The sequence below is a fragment of the Cetorhinus maximus genome, chromosome 14 (assembly GCF_964194155.1).
Source record: "Cetorhinus maximus chromosome 14, sCetMax3.hap1.1, whole genome shotgun sequence".
Classification (NCBI taxonomy): domain Eukaryota; kingdom Metazoa; phylum Chordata; class Chondrichthyes; order Lamniformes; family Cetorhinidae; genus Cetorhinus; species Cetorhinus maximus.
In genome coordinates this window covers 87,950,445-87,963,455 of record NC_135892.1, presented here as the reverse complement: position 1 = coordinate 87,963,455, position 13,011 = coordinate 87,950,445, and the positions used below count along the sequence as shown (strand labels likewise).

The 13,011-nt window shown below is 41.7% G+C and overlaps 1 protein-coding gene across 4 annotated transcripts in view; it reads left to right on the top strand.

Moving 5' to 3' along the window:
• camkmt (calmodulin-lysine N-methyltransferase) overlaps positions 1-13,011 on the top strand; it is a 303,206-nt gene that overhangs the window by 277,009 nt on the left and 13,186 nt on the right. Inside the window, exon 11 of one of the 4 annotated variants that reach the window (XM_078557187.1) lies at positions 4,697-4,869. The exons of 2 other annotated variants lie outside the window; for them this stretch is intronic. In XM_078557187.1, the coding sequence (XP_078413313.1) occupies positions 4,697-4,789 (93 nt within the window). In that variant the 3' untranslated portion in view covers positions 4,790-4,869. Of the gene's footprint in view, positions 1-2,070; positions 2,191-4,696; positions 4,870-13,011 lie in introns of those variants that run through there. One more of the 4 variants, XM_078557188.1, reaches the window with a different exon arrangement.

The following is a 13,011-nucleotide window of genomic DNA, read 5'->3' as shown; positions in this document are numbered from 1 at the left end:
CTAGCCCAGTGGGATTGCTGCCAGTTGTAACTACTATTCTCCCAAACTGGCTAATAACAGCAAATTCAGCACAGCACAGAAATCAAACCTGGAACTCAAAAATAAAATGTTTCCTCCGAGTATTCTACCCATACATTGAATCACATCCATATATTTTCCATAAACTAAAATCATCCCCATAACCTTCAATCCCAATTCTTGCAAAATAATCATCCAACTTCTGTTTAAAGTAGTTCAGTGAATCAGCGGTAACTGTAAACTTCTTCATGACAGAGCCTGTTTAGTTCAGATTTCAGAGAGCCAGTTTCAATGCTACAGTCTCTGCATTTACACTGCTAGACCCAGATGTACTTGCTCTGGTGGCAAAATTGATCCAGTGGTCTGTGATTTTTGCAATGAAAATTGGCAGATGGACACAGTTTCCTGCAATCAGGATAAAACAAATGCAGATGTCAAAGTGTCTTGATTTTGATAGGAGTCAATTGCACACATTAATCACTCCATGAGAAGAAAATAACATGGTTCCTCACCTTGTATGTAACTTGATTCCTTTGAATCTATAGTTTTTTTGTCTTCAAAATGCAGTTGAATTTTTTTTTAAAAACACTGTTTACATCTAGATTTATTAAACTTCCACTACTCCTCTATCAAGATATCCAATCAGATTCCCACCCAATCATTAGTGTCAAAACCGCATTGGCAGTAGTCACCAATAACATTTTATGCAATTGTGACTGCAGCTCATGGTCTCTCCTCATTCTTCTCGACCTCTTCATTGCCTTCAAACATTCCTCCTTGAACATCTCTTCTCTGATGGTTCAGCTGCATGACACTGCTCTCTGGCTGGTTCCACGCCTGCTTGTAGCATAATAGATATTACATTGTCTTTATGGGTTTCTTATCTCATGCCCGCACAATCACCTTCAACGTTCCATTCTTGGCCCTCCTCTTCATTATTTACATGTTATCCCCTGGCAGTTGGCTGGAAGCATGGGGTCAGCTGCTTACACCTAACTACACCTCACTACGTTTTCCATTGCCACGGTTCCCAACTGCCTTTGAGTTTAACTCAGTGATAGCACTCGCGCCTCTGTGTCAGGAAGTCATGAGTTCGTGTCCCACTGCAGGACATGAGTATTTGATCTAGGTTAATGCTTAACTGCAGCGCTGGGGGATGCTGTACTGCTGGACATGCTATCTTTTGAATGAGACACGGCTGCACTCTGGAGTAATTTCAAAAGAACCCATGGGACTATTTGAAGAAGAGTGGGGAGCTTCCCCTGGTCTGTTGGTTAATTTTCCTCAACTAATATCACTGAAGAAATTAATTGATCATTCCTCTCATTTTTGTTTGTGGGATCTTGCTGTGTACAAATTGGCTGCTAAGTTTACCTACGTAACAACAGTAACTACGCTTTATGGAGAGAACCCGTTGCAAATTAGTATGTAAGATGCATCAACCAAAGGTATACAACTGTCATTCAGCATTCTGGGGAAGAGTATCTGATGGGAGAATGCAATTCCTGCCCTTTTATCTCCTCCCTTCCCACTGCCCAGGGCCCCAAAACACCTTCAAGGTAAAACAGCAATTTACTCATTCTTCTTTGAATTTTGTATACTGTAATCATTGCTCATGATGCAGTCCCCTCTACACTGGGGATACCAATGATAGATGGGTGACTGCTTTGCAAAACACTTCAATCCTATACGCAAATGTGACCTTGAGCCTCCAGTTGCCCGTCATTTTAATTCTTCCTCCCTGTCTAACCTCTCTGTCCTCAGCCTCCTACACTGTTCCAGTAAAGCCCAAAGTAAGCTCGAGGCTCTAGATCTTTCTAATAGGTCTTTACAGCCTTCTGGATTCAACAATGATTTCAACAATTTTGGATCATAACCTCTGCCCCAATGTTTTCAGATGGCAGTTTTTTGGTGATATTCCCATTTATATCTCCTCTATATCCATCTTTTGTTTATTTATGTTACGACTGCAGCTGCTGTTAATGCTGAGCAAGCTAGATTTCAGATTGAAATCCATCTCGGCTGATCATACTTTTATTTTCTGTATTGTAGAAATGAGGCGGAAAGCTACTGTACACAAAAGCTCCAGTGTTAACTTTTAAAAATTTGAAGAATAAACTATTTATTAAAAGAAAGAAAAGAAGAGATAAAACTTGACGCACAAGATAAAAGATACACAGAAAGAAATCTTATAAAATAACCCCCAAAATGCTTTATCAAAGGCACACAATACAGCTCTCTTTTTGGCAACAGCCCTTAAAGATTCCTAACCATAAAATCCAGGAACTATTACCCAAGCCGAGAAATTCCTTTCACTTTGAACAGAAGTACCATCTACGACTTCCCAGAAGAAATCCACGCTGATGTGGTTTTTCCAAAGGGAGATTCAAAACAAACCGTTTCTCAGGACAAATATTCTCTTGGCCCAAAACTGAGTTGCTTTCTTCAATTAAAAACCTTTCTCACAGCTTTTCAGCACACTCCAAGGCACAGGAGTTCGCTTTCAATGGCACTCCCCCGCGCCCGTGTTCCTCCCCCCCCACCACCCCACAGCAACTCCCTACAGTTGAAAACCCTTTTTCATCAATATCTTTTCACCCCTTTCATCTTAGTCTTCCATTGTCTTTAAATGTCTCTTTGAAAACTCAGGTTCCCAAACATCAAACCTTTCATGTTCCTATTTCACCTCTATTTCGGGTCAATAAAATTTAAAACGACTGCCCCTGTTTACTCACGAATCTCCTGTAAAATGCAAATGTTCTCTGCTACCTTTTGAGACTTTTTGAAATTCAACAGCTACAAATCAATTTCGAAACTCATCCCCAAATGCTAATTTCAGATCTACTCTTGTTTCCTTGTAAGTTAACACCCACCATAAGGCCTCATTATAAAATGCAAGAAGATAACTACTTTGGTCTTTCATCCCTTAGATTCTACAGGCAGTCTGACTCCAACAACCTCACCTTTGATTAACCCTGGACACACACAGGTGCACCTTACACAGAATATATACGTAAACACAGAAATATAAAATTATATGCATATCATCACACTTGTCCCATTATCATCTCCGTTTGTCTTGCACCATCAGCCCTGTTGTCATTTAATCTCACCTACTCTATCACAGGCCTTCCCCCACTCCCCGCCTCACCCACATGTGTTCCCCTTCCCTACCTCTGTACTTAAAACCTATTACATCTCTACCTTTTAACTAATCCTGATGGAAGATTATTGACCTGAAACGTTAGCTCTGTTTCTTTCTCCACAGATAGTGCCTGACCTGCTGAGTAGTTCCAGTATTTTCTGTAATTTTATTTAAAATATATTGGAATTCTGTTGTTGGTTTTAAAGAGCATCTTAACGGTGGAGGGAGTGGAGAGGTTTAGGGTGCGAGTTCCAGAGCTGAAGGCAGAGCCACTAATGGTGAGGCAAAGTAATCGGGAATGTACAGAAGGCCTGAATTGAAGCAACATCAATTTCTTGGAGGATTGTAGGGCTGGAGGAGATTACGGAGAAAGGAAGGAGGCCATGTAGGGATTTCAAGACAAGGCTGAGAATTTAAGAATCAAGGCATTTCTGGACCAGGCCAAGCATGAATGGAATTTAGTACAAATTAGGATATGAGTAAAGGAGTTTTAGATAAGCTGAAGTTTGTGGGGAATGGGAGACTGGCTGCTAGGTAAGAGATCATTGGAATAGTCATGTCTGGAAATAAGAAAGACAAGTTGCTACTTTATAATACCCAATCAGAAAAACGTGTAGTATGGGTTCTAGTGTTTCCCAACAACAACAATAACCTGCATTTATATTGTGCCTTTCAAACAGTAAAATGTCCCAGCGCACTTCACAGGAACATTATCAAACAAAATTTGACACCGAGACACTAGGGGATATTAGGACAGATGACCAAAGCTTGGTCAAAGAGGTAGATTTTAAGGAGTGTCTTAAAGAAGAAAAGAACGTGTAGAGTTAGAGAGGGAACTCCAGAGCTTAGGGCCATAGTGGCTGAAGGCACAGCTGCCAATGGTGAAGCGATTTAAATCAGGAAGTGCAAGAGACTAGAAGTGGAGGAGTGCAGATATCTCAGAGGATTGTAGGGCTGGAGGAGGTTAGAGATGGGAAGGGGGTGTGAGGCAATGGTCAGATTTGAAAACAAGAATGAGAATTTTAAAATCGAGGCATTTTTTAACTGGGAGTCAATGTCGGCCAGCAAGCACAGGGGATATGGGTGAATGGGTCTCAGTATGAGTTAGGATGCGGGCAGCAGTGTTTCAGATGAGGTTAATTTTGGAATAGCCGAGCCTAGAGATAACAAAGACGTGGATGAGGATTTCAGCAGCAGATGAGCTGAGGTGGGACTGGGTCGGGCAATGTTACAGAGGTTGAAATAAGATGTTTTGGTGATGGAGAAGATATGTAGTTGGAAGCTCATCTCGGTATCAACTGTGACACTGCGACCAGTCTGAATCAGTTTCAGAGAGCTACTGGGGAAGAGGGTTGGAATTAATGGTTAATGAACAGACCAGAGACAATGGCTTCAGGTGAGAAATAGGAATTGCTAGGTGCAATACTGTTTCCTGCATGCCTGATAGTGTCAGTTGAAGAATCTATCCAGTGTAATGCTTGAACTGTGATGTGCATGAAAAATTTAAAATTGTTTCTCGTTATGTATTGTCAGATCTCCCACTGTACTCCTCACAGTAATTTAGATGATGTGCTGTATCACAGTGGCAAGGGCATCATACAACAAAACAAATTGTTTCACTGTTAATTGTGTATTAAACTGGCATGTCCTTTATAGCCACAAAGTCTAATTGTGAGAATTAAACACATCCTGAGGACACTGAGTTTTTTGTGATCAAGGAAGCATGGTGAAGAGTTTCAGCTTGCATCTCAGAAGCACACAGGATCATGAGATTGTTCTGCATTTGTAACAATGTGTGGTATTTGCACATACTGACATTTCTTGAATATTTTGAAATATATATAACATAAGTCACATATACTAAGCACAGAGAGATTAATACGCAAGTTGATTACCTCCAGTTTTCATCAGCGATACTTCCACCATAATGCACTACAAATTTCCTCCTTGGTTTCGTGCAGTTGCCTCCTCTCCTCAATTTGCTTGCCGCCCTTTCCTCAGCTGAAACTGTTCACTACTTCTAGAGGTAGAATACAGGATACCCTCCAATACTTCACCAAGTGGACATTAATCATGGGCGAGCCTTGATGGCAAGTTTAGGGAGGCTATGCAAGTGCTCCTATTCTTATCTAAAAATCACATATGCACAGTTCCATTAGATAACGTACAGGCTGATTCTCCTTTACTCATCTCAGAAACACTAGAATCAATTGTGTTTTCCCCTACCGCCACCTGAGGACAGTTAACTTAGCACAGGATGGAACCTGGAACTATCCTCTCATGAATGGCACAACAATTCACTTGGATACATTTGCTGAGTCATCACAGGAGGCTCACTAGCATTTATTAGTTTTAAATCCCACAAAATGATCACGCTTTCTGGCTTCAAAATTCTCCGAAGCATTGGATATACTTCTGGTCTCAGCGTCATTGTCTGATAAGTGATGGATTAGTTGATGCCAATAATGGTAGCTGTGTAGATAATGAGAACTGGATTGTCCATTTAAATAAAAACAGAACATGTTGGATATACTCAACAGGTCAAGCAGCATATTTGGTGAGAGAAACAGAGTTAACGTTTCAGATTGATGACCATTCACCATAACTGGAAAGGTTAGAAATATAGTGGCTTGAAGCAAGTGAAAGGGGGAGCATGAAATAAAAACAAAAGGGAAGACCTGTGATTGGGTAGAATGACAAGAGTTGATGGAGTAGAGGCAGAGGGAGTGGTAATGGGATAAGAAAAGAAACAAAAGATTTGCCTAGAGGAGGCGTGAATGGCAGAATGATGAACAGCTTCATTCAAAAGCTAGAGAAAAACAAATAAAACTGAAACCTGCAAAGAGAAAGTAAACAAAATGGGGGCAGAGATTACGCTATGAAATTTTTGAACTCTGTGCTGAGTCCAGAAGGTTGTAAAGTGCCTAAGAGAAAGGTTAGGTGCTGTTGCCCGAGCTAGCATTAAGCTTCACTGAAATACTGCAGGAGGTTGAGGACAGAAAGGTCAGAGGAAGAGCAAGGCATGGAATTAAAATGACAGGCGGCTAGAAGCTCAGGGTCACACTTGCAGACTGATTAGAAGTGTTCCGCAAAGCAGTTCACCCACTATGTGTTTGCTCTCCCAAGTCTCCCAAGCAGACTGCATTGTGAGCAGCGTTCTGCCATTCACACCTTCCCCAGACACATGCTTTGTTTCTTTCCTTGTCCCGTTCCCATTGGCCCTGCACCACCAACTCTTTTATCATTTAACTTCTCATGGCTTCCACCCTATCACAGGCCTTCCTTTTTGTACAATTTTCACGCTCTGCTCTTTCACTCGCTTAAAACCTAATACACAGCTAGCTCTTCCCAGTTCTTTTTTATTTCAGACTTTCAACATCGCAGTATTTTGCTTTTGTCCTTTTAATAATGTGCTTGTGCTCACACTTGAGGGTATCTGTAAAATACAAGAACAAATTAGTATTATTCCTCTAGTGAGCACTTTTACAAAATTTTCATTTCATATTTCAACTATTTATCTTCGCTAAGTGTAGCTAGTTGAAATAGTACAGGCTAGCTATTGACATCTATAGAACCATATTGCAGCATCTTCAGAATAGAGGGGAAGAAATTCAGAATTTTAAAAAATATATTTATTCATTCATGGGATGTGGGCATTGCTGGCTAGGCCAGCATTTATTGTCCATCCCTAATTGCCCTTGAGAAGGTGGTGGTGGGCCGCCTTCTTAAACCGCTGCAATCCAAGTGTTGTAGGAATGCCCACAATGCTGTTAGGAAGGGAGTTCCGGGATGTTTACATATTTACATTTATAAAATAAACTACTTAAGGGTTACCCCAATATGTACTCGATAAATACATTGTTTGATGTGGTCCTGAGCTTTATAAACCACAAAGCTATATATTTAATTCCTGGACGGTGCTGAACTACCCACTGTTAGCTGTGATAGTGATGTAGGTGTTAGGTGAGGACAAGATTGGCTGTTAAACAACCCACTGGACACTCACATAGGAGTACGCAATGGGCATGGTATTGGAGTGGGTGCCTGTAGAGCAGAAGTGGCGTAGGCCATGGGGAGACAGTGGTATAGTGGTAATGTCACTGGATTAGTAATCCAGAGGCTCACGTTAATGCTCTGGGGATATGGGTTCAAATCCCACCATGACAGTTGGTGGAATTTAAATTAATAAATCTGGAATTAAAAGGTAGTCTCAATAATTGTGAACATGAAACCATCATCAATTGTCGTAAAAACCCATCTGATTCACTGTTGTCTTTTAGGGAAGGAAATCTGCTGTCCTTACCTGCTCTGGCCTACATGTGAATCCAGACCCACAGCAATATGGTTGACTCTTAAATACCCTCTGAAATGTCACTCAGTTGTATCAAACGTTTACAAAAAAAAAGGAATGAAACCAGCCCAGCATCAACCTAGGCACCAGAAACGACAATAGCAAAGTCAGCCCTGTTGACCCTGCAGAGTCCTCCTTACTAACATTTGGGGTCTTGTGCCTAAATTGGGAGAGCTCTCCAACAGCCTGACATAGTCATACTTACTGAATTGTACCTTTCAAATATTGTCTTAAATACTACCATCACCATGCCTGAGGTGGAGGCACAGTGGTATACAATCAGGACGGAGTTGCCCTGGGAGCCCTCAACATTGACTCTGAAGCCAATGAGGTGCCATCGCATTAGGTCAAATATGGGCAAGGAAACCTTCTGCTGCACCCACCCACCGCACCTCCCCCACCCCGCAGCGGATAAATCAGTGCTGCTCCATGTGAACACCAATTGGAAGATGTGCTGAGGGTTTCAAGGGCAAAGAATGAACTCTTGAATCACCAAGCGCGACTTGGTAGCACCACGACTGACCGAGCTGGATGAGTCCTCAAGGACATAGCTGCTCAACTAGGTCAGCGACAGATGGTGAGGGAACCAATAAGAGGGAAAAAGCTACTTGACCTTGCCCTCATGAATCTACCTGTCGCAGATGCATCTCTTCATAATAGTATTGATAAGAGTGACCACCGCACAGTCTTTGTGGAGACGAAGTCCCATCTTCACATTGAAGATATCCTCCGTTGTGTTGTGTGGCACTATGCTCGTGCTAATGGAGTAGACTTCAAACAGATCTAGCAACACAAAACTGGGCATCCATAGGGCGCTGTGGACCATCAGCTGCAGCAGAATTGTAAGACCATAAGACATAGGAGCAGAAGTAGTCCATTCGGCCCATCAAGTCTGCTTCGCCATTCAATGAAATCATGGCTGATCTGATAATCCTCAACTCCACTTTCCTGCCTTTTCCCCATAACTCTTGATTCCCTTATTGATTAAAAATCTGTCTGTCTTCGCCTTGAATAAACTTAATGACCCAGCTTCTACAGCCCTCTGCGGTAAAGAATTCCACAGATTAACAACCCTCTAAGAGAAGAAATTCCTCCTCATCTCTGTCTTAAATGGGTGACCCCTTACTCTGAGATTATGCCTCTGGTCCTAGGCTCTCCCACAAGGGGAAACAACCTCTCAGCATCTACCCAGTCAAGCCCTCTAAGAATCTTATATGTTTCAATAAGGTCGCCTCTCATTCTTCTAAACTCCAATGAGTATAGACCCAACTTACTCAACCTCTCCTCATAAGAAAATCCCTCCATACCCAAATCAACCTAGTGAACCTTCTTTGGACTGCCTCCAATACCAGTATATCTTTCCTTCGATAAGGAGACCAAAACTGTTCAAAGTATTCTAGGTGTGATCTAACTAGTGACTTGTATAGTTTTGGCAAGACTTCCCTACTTTTATACTCCATTTCCTTTGAAATAAAGGCCAACATTCCATTTGCCTTCCCTATTACCTGTGAACTTGTATGTTAGCTTTTTGGGATTCATGCACAAGGACTCCCAAATCCCTCTGTGCTGCAGCCCTCTGCAGTCTTTCTCCATTTAAATAATATTCAGCTCCTCTATTCTTCCTGCAAAAGTACGTAACCTCACATTTTCCCACATTATATTCCATCTGCCACTTTTTTGCCCATTCACTTAAGGTAAGGACAGCAGATTTCCTTCCCCAGAGGACATTAGTGAATCAGATGAGTTTTTACGACAATTGGTAATGGTTTCATGGTGATCACCAAATTATTGAATTCAGATTTCACTATCTGCCGTGGTGGGATTCGAACCTGGGTCCCCAGAGCATTATGCTGGGTCTCTGGAATACTAGTCTAATGACAATACCACTATGCCACTGCCTCCCCTTTGCAGCTATCTTCAGCCAGAAGTGCCGAATGTGTGAGCCATCTCAACCTCCTCCTGAGGTCCCCAGCATCAGAGATGTCAGCCTTCAGCCAATTTGATTTACACCACATATCATCAAGAGTCGACTGAAGTCACTGGATACTGCAAAGGCTTTGGATCCAGACAACATCCTGGCGGTGAGACTGAAGACTTGTGCCCCAAAATTTAGTGCGCCCTAGCCAAGCTGTTCCATTACAGCCACAACACTGGCATCTACACGGCAATGTGAACAATTGCCCAGGTATGTCCTGTCCACAAAAAACAGAACAAGTCCAACCCAGCCAATCACGACCCCATCAGCCCACTCTCAATCATCAGCAAAGTGATGGAAGTTGTCGTTAGTGTTATCAAGTAGCACTTACACAGCAATAACCTGCTTGCTGACACTCAGTTTAGTGTTCTGCCAGGGCCACTCAGCTCCTCACCTCATTACAACCTTGGTCCAAACATGGACTAAAGAGCTGAATCAAGAGGTGAGGCGCAAGTGACCGCTCTTGACATTGAGGCAGCATTTGACCGAGTGTGGCATCAAGGAGTCCTAACAAAACTGGAGTCAGTGGGAGTTTGAGGGAAAACTCTCCACTGGTTGGAGTCATACCTAGCACAAACAAAGATGGTTGTGGTTGTTGGAGGTCTATTATCTCAGTTCCAGGACATCACTGCAAGAGTTCCTCAGGGTAATGCCCTCGGCCCAACCATCTTCAGCTTCTTCATCATCAGGTCAGAAGTGAAGATGTTCACTGATGATTGCAGAATGTTCAGTACCAATTTGCAAGTCTTCAAATACTGAAGTAGTCCGTGTCCATATGCAGCAAGACCTGGGCATCATCCAGGCTTGGGCTAATAATTGGCAAATACCATTTGTACCACACAAGTGCCAGGCAATGACCATCTCCGACAAGAGGGAATCTAACCAGCTCTGCTTGACATCTAATGGCATTACCATGCTGAATCCCCCACTATCAACATCCTGGAGGTTACCATTGACTAGGAACTGAATTGAAGCAATCATACAATACTGTGGCTACAAGAGCAGGTCAGAGGCTGGGAATTTTGCAACAAGTAACTCATCTCTTGACTCCCCAAAGCCTATCCACCATCTACAAGGCACAAGTCAGGAGTGTGATGGAATACTCTCCACTTGCCTAGATGAGTACAGCTCCAACAACACTCAAGAAGCTCAGTACTATCCAGGAGAAAGCAGCTTGCTTGATTGGCACCCCATCTTAAACACTCGCTCCCTCCACCATTGATACACAGTAGCACCAGTGTGCACCAAATAGAAGATGCACTGCAGCAACTCACCAAGGCTCCTTCGACAGCACCTTCCAAACATGCGTCCTCTACCACCTATAAGGATAAGGGCAACAAATGGATGGGAACACCACCATCTGCAAATTCCCCTCCAAGCCACACACCATCCTGACTTGAATTATATTCCCGTTCCTTCATTGTCGCTGGGTCACCGCATGGACTGCTGTTCAAGCGGTTCAAGAAGGTGGCTCACCGCCACTTTCTCAAGAGCAATTAAAGATGAGCAACAAATGCTGGCCTAGCCAACAGTGCCCACGTGCTATGAAAGAATATTTTTAAAATTCTGGAAAGAACCATCTTAACCCATCCTCTTGGCAAGCGGATATTGCTGTTCCCAGATTTTCTCAATGTGACAGTTTTACTGAAGGTTTAATGAGAAAAAACCTGCAGTTGGCTGCCAGGAAACACAATGTCCAGTGTATAATGTGCTCTAAACTCCCCTGATCACAGGGTTCTGTTTTGGGTTTTTATGCAGGTCTTCAATCCAGACTGTTAAAGCTCCAACAATACTTTACAGCTGTTGTGGTAAATGCCTGTGTCAGACACTACAAGATTTAGGTCAAGAACACTTAATTTGGTATGATATTTCCTGCTATGCCTTGTTGTACAATACCCTCTATTTGATTAACATATTCTGTCAGTCGGCAAGCTCCTAACACCTATTGTTATTGGCAGGTAACTGTCAATAGATTAATTCTAGATTTATGGATTAAGCCAGATCGAAAGAGCCACTTTGATCTATGACTATTTACACAATCAGCACCAATCTTTTTTAGCTGCATTACATGCTCTTGTCTACTGTGATAGAGTACTGTGTGTATAATATTGTAATGTTTTGCAGAAAGGGACATAATTTTTTTTACTATTCAGGAATTACTGTCACGTTCGTCTGAAGTTGTATGAGTAGCCTTAATAGATGAATTCATGAAACTGACAACAGAGTAGGAGTAGGGCTATCAAATTTACTTAAAACCAATTTTTTTGCTACTTGAAATGTATTCAAATGTTTAATAACATATCATCTTCTTAGTGGTATTACAGCATGAAAGACTACAATCACAACATTTTGAGCCCTGATGCATAAAAAAAGCTTATTTGTGCATTTTTTTTAATGCCAATTTTGAACCCATTTTATTTTCTCTCTTCCATCTTTCATTCACCATCCTGCATTCATTGGCTGAGAAGGTTGATAGGCAGGCAGTCAACTTGCTACCAGGGCTCTGCCCCTGGTGTTCATGATCCAGACCTAGGTGTGTGGGAGCAGCTTGTTGTGACTCACTCACCCATTTTATCCAGCCCTTGGAGGTGTGAATGCTACCAATAAGCGAGGCCAAATAACTATGTATAATCTTTCTGTGGATAAAACTTCAGAATATTAATCCAATTTTGCAACCTCTAATTGCAACTCTTGACTCATTGAATTCCATAGTATGGTCTCGGTAGTGGACAACCCAATTTGTTTTATGGAGTTTTTAATCATCAATGTCTATCCATAGGAGATGCTTTCATTAAATGTTTTTATTTTGTTTTATTTTGTAGTTGTTAATTAGCATAACTGCTTTTATTTGGGACTTTATTCCATATTGCCAATACTTTATGATATTTATGATTCTAATCTCTAGTTTTGCTTGAAGCTTGTTAATTTTATACTCTTTCCCCTCATTCTGTGATCACAGTCCAAATTCAGTGTATCCTTTCATAAAATTAACCATACCTCCCATTTTAAAGACTTGGAAGAGTGGCTCTTCTCAATCTTTTGTCACTCCTTAAGCACTCCGTGGCCAAGTACAATATGGTTATATCATGAACAATGGTCTATCTACTCCGATCCAGCAACATGACTTAATCCCAACTTCAGAAGCATATCGCCTACATTGTGAGTTTTCCTTTCTCCCTTGCTTATGGCCCTTCTGAACTTTTTGTGCTGTGCCAACCGGGCTAATCGTGAAGTGTTAATTTCAATACAGTGAGAATGTAGTCAGCAGGAAGAGCATGTAGAATGACCTATTTGAACTTTATTTTCTATTCTAAGTTTCAGAAGAAGAAGAAAGAATAAACTTGTATTTTTATAGCACTCTTCATGATATCCCAAAGCAGTTTTTTGAAGGGTAATCACTGTTATAATGTAGGCACAAACAAAAGCCAATTAGTGCATAGCAAGTCCCACAGAGACAAATGCCCAGATATTAATTTAAATTATGTTGGTTAAGGGTTAAATGTTGACCAGGACACTTATTCA